At 43.5% G+C, this 15,051-nt stretch overlaps 1 protein-coding gene across 1 annotated transcript in view; it reads right to left on the bottom strand.

The window, feature by feature from the left end:
* unc5b (unc-5 netrin receptor B) overlaps positions 1 to 3,569 on the bottom strand; it is a 232,047-nt gene extending 228,478 nt beyond the window's left edge. Inside the window, exon 1 of the mRNA XM_068020412.1 lies at positions 2,865 to 3,569. Within this exon, the coding sequence (XP_067876513.1) occupies positions 2,865 to 2,952 (88 nt within the window). The 5' untranslated portion in view covers positions 2,953 to 3,569. The remainder of the gene's footprint in view (positions 1 to 2,864) is intronic.
* Positions 3,570 to 15,051: the final 11,482 nt, after the last annotated feature.

Below are 15,051 nucleotides of genomic sequence, written 5' to 3'. Positions count from 1 at the left end.
ACCAACATGAAAGTTACATGAGGTGTGGGGGGTCCAAAATATTTAACAGTGATCAGTTACAAATACCATTACAAATATAAAAATGGGTTAATGAGACACGTTAAACGAGACATGCCCTGAGCAACATATTGACAGTGAAGACAGACCAGCATCATGAAAAGAAACCCTTTCACTGAGAGAATTCCCAAGCCCTTCAATAGAATTTGTCCTTATGTAAAACAATTAAAGTTACACTAAGTTTAGAAACCTGCCCCAGCACTGTCTCTATCGCTATCTCACCCAGGACACGAGCTTGAATAAACCAACATGTGGAGAGCAATGAAACAGGGGAAGATTAACAGGAGAGTTACCACTGACAGAAGGGGCAAGAATACCAAATACTGTGGAATTTCTTTTATGTCTTCAGGGATGAATCACCCAGTTTTACAAACTCATCACTTTCCAAAGACCAGCAGGTTCTTACAATGCTGGAGACCACATTTAAATAGTGAAATGGAGATTATCAGTTCAGCCAACATCCTAACAGGTAAATAAAAGCAAAATACTGCGGATGCTGGAAATCTGAAACAAAAACAAGAAATGCTGGATTCACTCAGCAGGTCTGGCAGCATCTGTGGAAAGAGAAGCAGAGTTAACGTTTCGGGTCAGTGACCCTTATTAAGAAATAGGAGCAGGAATGCATGGTGAAGTGTGGAGGTTACTGGCACCTTTTCATTTAAGCAATTTTTTTGATGCTTTTTTGATTACTATATTTTGCTATGTTTTAATATTTGGAGCTGATTGGATTGAACTTTTTATATTCATGTGTTTAGCACTAGGTCCCAGTGGCCTATTAAACCACTGAGAGGATAGAATCAGTCTGACTCTAACTCGCTGCTAATACCCCTCTGAGTCTTCCTGTTTCGGGAAAAGATCCCATATTAACCAGCATTATTTTATTCAGGTATTAGACTGGCTGGCTGTACATTTGTGCCATTTTTATATTTTTATTGGAGATTTACAGAGAACTTTTCAGTCCTTGGTATCCATAATGTTGATGACTTGTATTCACTGAAGAAAAGTTTAATTTAAACTTGTAAACTGCGATTGATTTATCAGCAGTTTATCTAGTATTCTATTAAATTGAAGTTGAATTGTTTTGGTTGATTTGGGGGGGGGGGGGGGGGTGGAATTCTGAAGAAATCGGGACTAAATTCAGGAGCAGATGGGTTTAATCAGCAGAACCTTTGAAAGGTCCCATTTTACACGCTGTCAGAAATGTAACAATTGTAAGTTCGGAGGTTGTCCTGAGAGACAGTTATTACCGACGAGAAATCAGAGGCAGGTAGAGAGAGAGAAATAAGTTTGGCAAAACGCAGGGTCACATTGTGGAGGTGTCTGAAACCCCCTCCCAGACACTCAAATATAAAAAAAACAGCAACTGTAATTTCGCACAGCATGTGGGGAGAAGAATCAGCAACAGAGCTGATGAATTACTGAATCCAATCCGAGTTATATTCCCAGACACAAACACAGGAATCTGTGCTCCAGGTCCACAGCCTTATTGGGCTTGGCTCTCCCAGTCGATTCTTGCTCGTTCTATGAAATTCCTGGTCGCATTTTTCCCCGCCCCGCCAAGCCTTCCTTTGCCAAAGATGTTCAGAAATCCCTCTTCGTCCCATGCTTTGCAAGGTGACATTTAAATATTATAAAAAAATTAATGAACTGCAAATAATTCTTTGGCTATAAACATATGGGAGTCTCCAATACAGAACCACAGTCACATCCAGGGAGAGTCACGGTCTGTTTAGAAGGAACCTCTCCCATTTGTGCATTTTTAAAAATCCAGTTCAACTCCGTCAATGTTTTCCAGAAGTCGACTGATGAATGAATCAAGTTATTGAGAATTGGGATGATTCCCGAGCGAGAGAGGCTGGCTCCTCAATCACTCCCCAGCAATTCACAATCAGAAGCTGGCATGCGGTTTGGGGGGGGGGGGGGGGGGGGGTAGTGGGACGATGTACTGACTGCAAACACAGAGCGGTGGGTGTCCCTGACCATCACACCTCCAGCCTGGTGGGACCCAGACCCAAGCTGGGCGATGCCAACTGGCACCTCCCGCAAGATTCCCCCATGGGAGCTCCAAGTGATGCCAACCCATGACCCCTAGGGGAAGGGTGGGAGAAGGGGGGAGGAACTTGGGGGAGAAGGGGATGAGGGGGAGATTGGGGGCGACACAGAGAATGGGGCAGAGGGGTCTCTGAGCAGTCGGAGGAGAAAACTTTATGGCTAAGCAGCACCTTTGAATGTCCCGGGGGTGTGCCCGGGTGAGAAGGGAGGGCAGAGGGTGCCCGGTCTCTACCCCTCTGCCCGTGAGCACAGGCCCCTCTCTCAGTGCAGTCAGTGTTACTGGAATATCCGCATCGGGGGCGCGGGATGGAGCGGCTCCTGTGCCTGAAACTCGGGGATCAGAAGCTTTCTGCAGCCTCTCCCCATCTCCCATCTCCCAGCCCCAGGCCGGGCCTGTTTGAGGAGAGCGGGGAAGAAATGCACAACAAACAAAAACAGAAACGATCCGGGTGGGGAATCTTCTCTGAAATCCAACGGGGAGAAACTTCGGCTCTGCTGGAAAACAAACTTTCTGATGATTCAGATGAGAGTTTGGGGTCCAGAGTGGGGGGGGGGGGGGGGTGGTAACAGGGGTGTAACATTTACAGAGCAAAAAGTAGGAAAGAGTTGCAATAGATCCCGAAACAAATGCATCACTTGTTAAAGACTCGTCTTCAATTCTAACACCGAAACTTCAGGGGTTAGAATCCAGCAATAGAGCAGTTAGCACCTTCCCTAAGTGCCCTTTCACAGTGCCCAGCACTGAAAACACTCACCTGTATGACAGAGGCTGACAGTCCACAGGGTGACCGAGATAATGTGCACACCGAGAGCTGGCACTACGTGTGGCCGCGATGAAGGCATGGTGAAGCGGGCTGCAGGAGCTGCTGTTCCCCCCTGTCTGTCTGTCTGTCTCTCTCTCTCTCACAGGGCCGAGGCAAGAAGTGGAGCAGGGAGGGAGACAGTTCCTTTTCTCTCTTCCTTTCCTCCAGCTCACTCCAGCATTTAAAAAAAAACACACACACTAAAAAAAAAACTTAAAACAGAAAATGTTTGCGGCGGAAAAGATCCCTTGAATTTTCCCTGAAACAGACGAGGCAATTGTTGCAGCAAGAGGCAGTCTTCAGCCTTGCAATTTTTCCCAATCACTTTGAAATCCCAAGTTGTGTCTTCCCATCATTTCGGAGGCGGTTAGGAAGTGTCCATTCAGACTGTGTGTGTATCTCTCTCTCTCGCTCGCTCTCTCTGTCCTTACGGCACACACACAACATGCAACTCACTCGCCCTCAAATCTGAAGGTGTAAACAGGAGATGAGGAGTCAGCGGGGCTCTGAGCTCCGCCAATGGAGAGACCTGAACATCCCCAGTCCTCGGCACACTCGCAAAACCTGGCAGCTTCCAGCACTCCGCTCCCTGCCAAGCCTTTATCCAGCCTCAACGATCCAATCCCACTACAATCCGTGCAGCAAAGCTTCTGTTAGAGCAAACCTAGCAGAGAGCAGCTTAATAACACAGCTATTGATCTGATAAAAAAAACCTCCCCCACAGCTGTCAATGCGCAGTTTATCCTCATTTTGATTGATGGGGAATCAAGTCGACTGATAAAAGAGATTGTAAACTCTATTATTAATAAACGCGAGAAGCTTGACCTCCACAATTAATTGAGTAACTCCAGACCGGGTCTGACAGCCAATAGCGTGACTTTAAAACATCACATAAATTTTCAACACTGGCAATATTTCCCCAATTCATCATTAAAGGTTGCTGCGGTCTGTGAGCATGTTGTGGCTTTGGGGCCAAACTTACTTTGAGAAAGTTGCCTTCGATTTTCAAAATAAAAATCATGTGCTGTTTCGACTTGAAATTACTACAGAAAACAAAAAGGAGTTAAAGTCCCAACGTGATTCATGTCTCAGGCTATTAATTCCCCACTTTATTTTAAAAAAACTGAAGTGAGGAGTGAGCTGAAATTGCGGGTCCTGCAGCAGGAAATTGAATAAAGACAGAAAAGGAATGCAGGACAGTTTTCAGATGGTTATTAACTGGCGCAGGTCAGAATAGCAAACTTGCCAGTTCGATAACTTTATTTCAAATTCAGAGCATAAACCACAGAACTTCAAATGTGCAGCCTCCCCCGCCCTTCCTTTTTTCCCTCTCAGTGGGCAAAATATTGTTTAAAATTTGAAGAGCAAATAAACAGCAATGAACAGCCGACCGTGTAATCCCGAATGATTCTGTTAGAATAAACAAATTAATGAATAAACTATTTTTTCTAGTACGCACCAGGCAGTACATTAAGTACTTGAGTATAAACACCGCCAAGCATAATACTCAGATAAATACCAGCGAACTGGATGGATCAAATACAGTGGAAATGTTTATCTAAATGAACAAAAAATATGTTTTAAATGAAACTTAATTCATTGTGCAATCGCTACATGGAATTGTGGCTGGATTTATTCCGCTTCCGGACGCTATAATAAATGAACTAATCCAATCCTCATTCTCAATCCAGGAGTAAACACACACACACAAATCTTGGACCAAAATTACGCCAAATGTGCGCCCTCACACGCAACTTTTGCACATTCCTGAATCCCATTCATGGAAAGGACTTTCGGGATGGGGAGAATCTGCTGTGAATATACATATAGCATTCAGAAATGTGCTTTCAGTGGATCATTTTCAAATGCACTGTTTAATTGCAGTAAAGCTTTAGACAGGAGTTGGAAGATAACAGGCCTGAGATCCCTATTATCTGGCATCTGCACTAACTCGCTAGTTTTACGACCACTTTTATCGGCGACCTTGATGTGCGGATCTGCTACAGTTTATTGTTTTACAATATGATAAGGGCGAGCAAGCTGGCGCCGTGCAGGGTTTGAGTAGAGATACCGTCCGGGTGCAAATGTTCTGTTTTAGGACGTCCTGTCAAAGAATGTATGGAAAGGGGTGAGAGAGGTACGTTTTTAACACATAACTAGAACAACAGTTTACATTTTGCATTCTGCTTGCTGGTTGTATTATTACCAAGAAAAACAGCAACAGAGATTACTAACAGAAAAACATTCTATGGCTGTATCATTTCAAAAAGTTCACCCTTTGATTTAGTGAGAGTTTTAGTGTTGAGACTTTCTCGCGTTTATCATTTTTACTTTATCTGATTTTTTTTTTAGTTAGTTTAAAAATGCCCTTTATAATTTGATTTTAAAGGCATTTTTTTAAACGAATGTTTTAAATCATCCTCTGGATCCAGAAAACAAGCCAAAACAAATTAAAAGCTGCCAAACATATCTGCAGCTAACAATTTAGATAAACAATTGGCATGAATTGTAATTTTGGGGGAAGCAAAACACACATATGATCTGTTATGATTTTTTTTCTTTATAAAAGTTTGTCTTGCGGAAGTTTCTTTCTGAAATTGCTCCTTTCCCATGCAATCCTTCTAATGACACAATTGAGTTTTGGTCTCTTATTTCTAGGGTGCCGCCTTGCTTCATTGGTGTTTAGCCCTGGCTGGAGGTGACTCAGTGCCTGAGTCCATTGAACTCCAACACATACAGCCCCAGAGAACAGCAGCAATGCGGCAATATATAGGGCAGGACACGAGGGGGCGCTCGCAGCCGGGTCTCGCAACCAAAACCACACAGACTGACCCAAGTTAACAGAAAGGTTATTTACATAAGCAGAAGTGTTTGAGAAGGAAGGGGCAATAAAAACAGCTCTCCCATACTGATTCCAGTGTATTCTTGGAGCCTTCATCCACCTTTGCGCGTTGCAGGGAAAAGGCTGCCAGACACACATAGTATTGTGTTGGATTTAAACTGTTTGATTTATCAGATTAATGCTGCATTGTCACACTTTGGAGAGCGAGTTTTCCTGTTCATGACACAGGGGCAAACGCAGTGTTGGTCAACTAAAGTAGGCACGGATCCAAAGAACCTTTTATTTAACCAGAAGCAAGGCAGAATAACTACTCCCCTCCCTCCCCCAGTTATACCTCCACCTACAAAGGCTGACTGAAACAGTCCAGACAATGGAAATAAACAGTTATTGGCTCACCAGAATCTGGTGGAGGTGTATTCCTATTAAAAGTTACAAAGTAATGCACATGATTAGGCGATTGCATTCTTTTGGTAGACACTATTCCCACTGCCTCATACTGAGGAAGGTTCAGTTTATGTTCAGGACAGATATTTCACCTCACTGTCCACCGTCCAAGTATTAAGGCAGGAGGAGAGATTACAGTAGAAACCATGACCAGCATGTGTGTATCTGACCAGCATCTCTCCTATTCAGGGCCCTGGACGTGGTAATTTGGGAAGCGGTTTCCTTTTCCATGTTGGAGGTTCTCCAGTAGACACCCCACCCTCTGCCTCAAAGCCTGTCCCTGTGGGAGAATCGCAGACTGTACAACAGACATGTTACACAGGAGCCACAAAGCAGCATTTCCCTTCAATGTCACCTCAATAATGAATTGCCAGGGGTGTAATAACTATCGATAATTCAGGGCCAGTAATGTTTTACAAGTTTAAGGCACCAATCAGCAATTACCTTTTCATTTGTTCCTGCTCAGACTCTCCCAGAAGGAGTCTTTTAGACAAACTCATCGCACTGGGCTGCTGGAATGTTGTGTGATGGCAAACTATGGCAGGGGTACTTGGCCTGCCAATATTGTCCATTGTTTTCGTATCTTTGTGCTCCGCCCTTGGAGAGTGGTGTGAAATAGTGGAAAGATTCTCAGGTTAATTAACAGTCTGACAGCCCGATATGTGAACACACCTTCTGTGGCCTTAACCGTCTTTTAACCAGCTGAAAGGGGCGTTAGTGCTATAGGGTACGAGAGTCTTATGGACTCCCACAGCCACATACAATGAAGGGGTGGGGCACCCAAACCCACCAGACATGGATGTCAAACCGGAGTTCCAATCTCCACTCACTGGGACAGTCTGGAGTGGGATTCCAACACTGCACCTTCCCACTCAGAGGCGAAATGCTAAAGGTTTGCTCCCTATCCATGTGTATCCGTCAACTTATGCCTGACACCACCCCTGTGAAGTGCCTTGGGGAACGTTTACAACATTAAAGGCGCTATTTAAATGCAATGTGTTGTTGTTCTGATCTCTGTCCTTCTCTTTTCCTTTGTGAAATGCTTTGAGAAGTGAAGGCACAATTTCAGTGAGGCTGCTGTGTTTTTATTGGCAGCATAAGGCAGGTTAAGATAAAAACACAGACATTGCTCATTGGAAAGGTTTAGGCCGTTGCAGATTTAGCATGTGTTACAGTGATGAAGAATGTCAGGGAGACTGTCTCAGAGCATGCCATGACACTAAGTACACAAACGCCTTCAAGGGAGAGATGCAGACAATGCCAGGGACTGGCAGCATATACATTCAGGGGACTGACACATTCTACAAGAAGACTGAGCCAAGATATCTTCAAGGGACTGACAGACCATGCCATGGGAGGGGTTAAGTTAGGGAGCTGCAGGAAGGCTATTGGTGAAGCAAGATCAGATGCAGACAGTGAAGGGCTATGGAAAAAACTGCTTACAAAAGGACTGCATGAAGACGTCACGAACAGCTCAAGTGTGTAAGCTGCTAGGGACCAGATGATGCAATAAGATGCCAATTAAACATGTCTATTTTAATGATACCTGTGATTATTATGACAGAATTATAACCAGACTAAGTAATATCAATCTTTATATTGCATCCGGCCAACTAAAAATGACCTTTTCATTCAAAAAGGTGCCATCAATTTCAATGAATATGACAGTGGGCCCCCCCACACAAATATTCACACAACCTTAATCTCACACTCACACACACACACACACACACACACACACACACACACACACACACACACACACACACACACACACACACACACACACACACACACACACACACACACACACACACACACACACACACACACACACACTTGAAATTATATTCTGAATGAACAGAATAATATTTGAAGACAGGTCACTGACCTGAAACGTTAACTCTGCTTCTCTCTCCACAGATGCTGCCAGACCTGCTGAGTATTTCCAGCATTTCTTGTTTTTATTTCAGATTTCCAACATCCGCAGTATTTTGCTTTTATATTAGAATAATATCCCTGCCCAATTACATGGCTTTGTTGGTCAAGTGAACATGTTTGCATTTTTTCTCTCTTATTGTAATTACTTACCCTTTTGGTTCTCCCCATGTAGTCTTTCCCCGAGTTAAGGCTGTTTGGAGGCTGATTATGGTCCAGTTCCACCTCAGCTACATTAGCTCGAAGGTTCAACCCGAGAGGAGCAGACCACAGCCATCAAGCGTAAGCTGAGGAGCTGCCAGACCACGTGCAGGAAGCTGGATAATGAACTTACTGGGGTCGAGTGTAAAGAAAACTTTTTTTTAAACACAGTGAGTTGTGAGTTGTTATTATCTGGAACGCGCTGCCTGAAAGGGCTGTGGAAGCAAATTCAATAGTAACTTTCAAAAGAGAATTACATACATACTTGAACAGAAATAATAAAGGGCTTTGGGGAGAGAGCAGGGGAGTGGGATTAATTGAATAGCTCTACCAAAGAGCTAGCACAGGCACGATGGGCCGAATGGCTTCTTTCTGTGCTGGATCATTCTATGAGTTACTGCTGCAGGAAATTGCACCCACAATGAGCTCGAAATTTGCACTGGGTGATTTAGGCTTCAAATTTCCGCTAAAATTGATTTGCAGAATCACAGCTGTCAAATGTTTTATGAGCCAATACAATTGGACAGTGGAATAAAACCTTTTTCTTTATTTCTTTCCATTGAAAGACTATTCCTTGATGTATTTAAGAGCTGGAATCTGGTGCAATTTTATTAACACAACTGAAGATGGCTTAACACCAAAAATAAGCATTTTTAATGAGTTTCCAATTCTTCAGCCGAGTAACCCGTTTTAAAATCATGAAAATGGCAAAAGAAAAAAGGACACGGCACAATTTAATAGTTTTATTGGTATAGACTGGTCAGTTTCTTAGTAAATTAAACATATTTTAATTTAAAAACCTTCCAAGATGTGCCGAATTGTGTTCGCACACTGAAGATAATGAGTGCAGTTTGAAGAGAATTCCCAAACCAGTTTAATTGGTGGAAACTCACAATTTGGACTTGGGAGCTGGTTGGTTTTGTGGGCAGGGCCTGCTTCAGGTGGGGTGAATTTTGAGCCAGCATAAAATATCGCTGAAACCACAAGTGGTAAGTGGGTTTTGGGTGTAATTCAGTTACGTTTTAAATCCCATGATCTTTTGCAGTGGTTCGGCCGATTCCATCCAGATTGTGTTGATATGATTAATATAATTAAGCAGGAAACACAACCCATTGCATCCAACTCCACCATCATGAATCTCCCTCGTTGGTCTTCCTTATTTGCTATTCTCTGTCTCCCCTTTTCCTTTCAGTGAGTTGTATTTCACACTCTTCACTCTCCTCCTGTTTGCTTCCAAGTCCTTACACGCTGATCACAGGCAAAAATTGTCAGCTCCTTGTCAAACAGAGGGGTAGGGTCATGACTTTATGTGATAGTGTATAATTGGCGATAGTGAGTCAGCAGCTCATTCTGCCTTTCTTCCCATTGACTTCAATGGAATTAAGAATCGAGAGAGATGTTGAACTGGCTGCCAATTCACTATCAAAATGTACCCCAAGCTTTTTACAATCTCAGGCTATTTATCTTTTTGGTTAATCTTCTCCTTGTTTGCCTCCCCTTTTTCATTTACCATCCAATAGTTCCTCTCTGTGTCTCTTATCTGTGCTGTCCCCATTTTCTTTCTTCCACTCTTTCTCCGCCCCCACCCCCCGACCCCATTACTTTTATCTCCTTGTTTCTTGCTTTCTGGTCAATCTTGTTTCCTTGCTTGTTTTCTTCATTTAGTTTCTGTTTGGCCTTGTGAGTAGCACTCTCAGCTTTATATTTGGAGGCCTAGACTTCAAACACGACCGTTAAGAGATGAGCACACTTTGGTGCAGTAATGAGGGAGTGCTGCATTGTTGAAGGTGCAGCCTTTCAGATGTTAAGTCAAGGCCCTGTCTATCTGCTCCTGTGGGACCATTTGAAGAGGAGCAGGGAGCATTCACATTTTCCGGGCCAATGTTCCTCCCCTCAGCCGACAATGAAAAGAAACCAGGTTAGGTGATCATTTTCATAAAAGCAAAATACTGCAGATGCTGGAAATCTGAAATAAAAACGGAAAGTGCTGGAAATACTCAGCAGGTCGGGCAGCATCTGATGAAAGGTCACTGACCTGAAACAGACCTGAAATGTTAACTCTGCTTCTCTCTGCGCATAAACATCAATTTGAATTTATATTGCACCTTTAATGTTGTATAAATGCCCCAAGGCACTTCACAATTTGACACCGAGCTATATAAAGAAATATTCAGACAGATGACTAAAAGCTAGGTTTTATAGAGTGTTTTTAAAAGAAGAGAGAGGAAGGTAGAGAAGCCAACTTATTACACTTCCTAGTATGTTCTATTGCAACATCTCCTCAGGAACACAATAATTCTTCATTTAAGCATGGATTGTAGACAGTCCTGAAATGATTCCTACTGACAAATGTTCCAAAAATCTGCATGAAAAACGTTAATCCTACAAATCCATTACCATAACAAGCACAATAGCACTCTCTGACTAACACAGTTCTTGCCAGTAGCAATATCTTTGCCTTTTTAATACAGTCCCAGGTGTACTTGAGGCACGTGGTGCAATGTCAAATAAAAAAAGACATGTAATTGTCACACCTCTCACAAAGATCTGAGTGCTTCAAATAAATCAATGACTGGCTGTAGGTGGGCAACACCAAAGTGCACAGTCAGATCCCATACACAGCAATCAGAGGAATGACCTGTTAATCTAATTTTCAGCTGTTGGTTGTGGAAAGAATGTTGACCCAGGACAGCAGGTGAACCCTGTTTTTCTTTGAATAGTGCTGTGGGATCTTGAATATCCATCTAAACCACTGGAGAAGACAAACAAGGCCTTAGCTCAATGGCTTGCCCGAAAGATGTTATTTTGGACAATGCAACACTCCCTCACTCCTGTACTAAAATGTCAGCTTAGATTATGTGCGCAAGTCCTGGGCTGAGACTTGAACCCATTACCTTCTGACTTATCTGCGAGAGCGACAGCTGATGACTTCTGGGGAAATAATCAGCATTTTTGCCTTGCATTTGCTCTCCCTGATCAGTAAAGGAAAGATTTGCATCTCTATAGTGCCTTTCATGACCTCAGGCACTTTGCAGCCAATCAGGTACCTTCTGAAGTGCAGCCACTGTTGTAATGTAGAAAGTGTGTAAGCCAATTTGCACACAGCAAGATCCCATAAACAGTAAATGACCAGATAATATGTTTTAGTGATGTTGTTTGAGGGATAAGTATTGGCCAGTCCTCAAATTGAGTGTTGGGCAAATTGTTAATGCAGTGTGGAGAGAATGTTGATGGAAAACAATGCGCCAGAAATGATACTTAAATGAAGGCAATATGACAAGGAAGACATGCTACTCAAATCCACAGGCACAAAATGAGTAGGTAGCTACGCTCCACTTGACTTCCGCCAATTCTGGTCTTGGCAGTTCTAAATGTAGCGTCAAACCAAGATTATAATGTCTGCAGGAGGGTCCCTTCTGGCACCTGAGCACATTTTAAGCTGGTAATTGCAATCGAATCAAATATCCCACTGTGACTTTTCATTTCTCACATCAACGATCCACTTGGCCTCATCCTCATGGGATTGAAGATTTAATCTCCATTATTGCTGCAACTGGGGCAGATTTTCACAGTGGACCCATGTCCACCCAAAGCTGGATTGAGAGAGCAACATATGAACTTCCTTCAGCTCCTTTTGGGTGCTACAGAGAACCTTTGATTCTGCTGCTCTATCCCAGATTTGAACACAGGTTGCAGAGGTGAATGGTTAGTATCATAACCTGAGCAACAAGAATACTTAAACTACTTTAATAATGAGACCACCATGTGTATGGGACAGGTATTGTCCCCTGTTAGTCAACTGTGAGAAACTCTCATTTCAGGGCAAGGAGACTTCATGCTAAAGGACAGCAAATGGCGTAAATATTACACACCCTTCCCCCTACTTACAAAGACTAATTTGGTCCATTGCTGAATCAGACATCAATGGTAGAGAGAGAGATATCCTGTCATGGGAAGGACTTCTAATCAGAGTTTTTAAAAAAGAAATCTTTTAAAATGCCAAGTGCATGTGAAAACAGAAGTTTGCACTGTACCTAACACCCTTGACACGAATTTTGTTCAAGCTATCTCTGTCCTATAATTAAGTATGAAATAAGTGCCGTGTGCATAAGCTACAGTCATTTAACAAGGGGATTTGTTAAGCTCCTGAGCACGAGGGATACTGAAAATATATGGGCTCTGAGAGATAAGAAGGTTAAGAGGAGATTTGGTCGAGGTGTTCAAAATCATGAATTTTTCTCCTTATTTATTCTATCACTTCTTTGGCCTCCTTATCTCGAGAGACAATGGGTAAGCGCCTGGAGGTGGTCAGTGGTGTGTGGAGCAGCGCCTGGAGTGGCTATAAAAGCCAATTCTAGAGTGACAGGCTCTTCCACAGGTGCTGCAGAAAAATTTGTTTGTCGGGGCTGTTACACAGTTGGCTCTCCCCTTGCGCTTTTGTCTTTTTTCCTGCCAACTGCTAAGTCTCTTCGACACGCCACACTTTAGCCCCGCCTTAATGGCTGCCCGCCAGCTCTGGCGAATGCTGGCAACTGACTCCCACAACATGTGATCAATGTCACAGGATTTCATGTCGCGTTTGCAGACGTCTTTAAAGTGGAGACATGGACGGCCGGTGGGTCTGATACCAGTGGCGAGCTCGCTGTACAATGTGTCTTTGGGGATCCTGCCATCTTCCATGCGGCTCACATGGCCAAGCCATCTCAAGCGCCGCTGACTCAGTAATGTGTATAAGCTGGGGATGTTGGCCGCCTCGAGGACTTCTGTGTTGGAGATACGGTCCTGCCACCTGATGCCAAGTATTCTCCGGAGGCAGCGAAGATGGAATGAATTGAGACGTCGCTCTTGGCTGACGTACGTTGTCCAGGCCTCGCTGCCATAGAGCAAGGTACTGAGGACACAGGCTTGATACACTCGGACTTTTGTATTCTATCAAAACCAAAGAAAGGGTCAGTAGCCAGAAGACACAGGATTGGTATCCTTTCATCTATGAAAGATGATGGACATACAGCAAACACTCCATTTCGGTGGGGTGTCTTCTCTTGGTGCACTTTTGCTGATGGCTGTGAAGGCCAATCCTTGAGAGGTAGGTTCTGCCACACGTGCTGCACATGAAGCTGCCAAGTGACGCTGTGAGTTGTTCTTTTGATGTTGGCGCCTGTTGCCAAGCTGCTGTAGCAACTGGTCATCAAGATATGGCACACCAGTCCACAGGGTGTGTCGCCATTTCCCTCTTTCGCCAGCTAGTGACTCCCAAGTGCAATAGGCGACATTTAGGGCCTTCATATTGCACTTGTAAGCATGGTTGAAGTGGAACTTTGGGCACCCGATTGGTCATCTGGCCCCGGCTACTTCACCATACAGAAGATCCTTGGGTATACGACCATCTTCCATCCTGCAGACGTGTCTGATCCACCAAAGTCGCCTCTGTTTGATTAGCGCCAACACACTTGGGAGCTCTGCCTTTGAGAGGACTGCTGCATTTGTGATTTTGTCCTGCCAGGATATACCCATAATGCACTGCAGACAGCGAAGATGGAAATTATTGAGCTTCTTTTCCTGGTAGCTGTAAGGTAGCTTTAGTATGTTCCTATGTTTCTGCGGCTAATAGTAGAGCTAAGTTGAAGAAAACTGATCTGAACGAATACACCTGCAGCCTTACACGTCTATTTACATACTGTATTGCTATCAAATCGGTTGAGAAATTAAATAAATATGTCAATTTAGAAGTGCTGATACTGTAATCAATGCTGAGAATGGTTTGTTTGCTCTTGTGTAAAACACTACTTCCATCACAATAGCCTAAATAATTACAGTTTGCACACCAGCGTCACCTTTTATAACACCAATTTGCTGTTTTATAAGCAGCTTTTCTCAATCTAACACTCAGTCCATCTGAAATGTAATGACAGAATCTTAATTAGATTCATTCTCCACGAATCAAAAATATGTCCCAGCCTCCAAAGTTCTTGAAAAATCAAAATAGTTTTAGCCCTTCCAGAATACAATGACTCAATACAGTTATTTCTAGCGATGGAATGTCAATCATTGTATTCCTGTGTGGATTCTGGACTTTCCTAACAGTTTGCTTCCATATCCTGTGTGTATTGGATTCAGAAACTGGTCTGAGATCAGTTGAGTCAGCCTTAGCTCGAGGCAATCAAACCACGTAGACAGTTTGGAGCCGACTCATAATGAATTCTGACTTTAGAGATGTGCGTTGACCCCAAGTAATTCAACTCATCCCCTTTTTAGCCATGTCCTAGACTGGATTAAAACAGCTGTATTGATATAAATGACTGGGTCTATTCAGGATAAGCATTCACGTTTGAAATTTAAAGTTAGATTGAGATCTTTTGCTAATTTTCTCCTCTTCGCCTCTCTGCCCGTTTGCTGAAGGTGTTGGTTCCTTGCTACCATATGGCTCTACAGACATCAGTTGTCTCATGGTACCTTAACTCCAGAGCACATTCTTCTTCTGTGAGTCTGGTGCTACAAGCCATTCGACCTTAGGGAGGGACCTAACCACCACCCGACATGCATACTTGAGCCCTTTGCTAGGAGTTACTGTGTTGTGATCAGGAGTGGAAACTCAAGCCAATGTACCCCTCCCTCAATTGTGGGGTGTGGGGTGCGGGAAGAGAAGGGAATATAATGGAACCCACTGTAGGGCATCGCTGCTGACTCCAGTTACAATCAGCTGCCTCAACACAG

Source organism: Heterodontus francisci, chromosome 42, assembly GCF_036365525.1.
Source record: "Heterodontus francisci isolate sHetFra1 chromosome 42, sHetFra1.hap1, whole genome shotgun sequence".
Taxonomy (NCBI): Eukaryota; Metazoa; Chordata; class Chondrichthyes; order Heterodontiformes; family Heterodontidae; genus Heterodontus; species Heterodontus francisci.
Note: the sequence above shows the minus strand (reverse complement) of the source record. Positions and strands in the feature narration are given on the sequence as shown.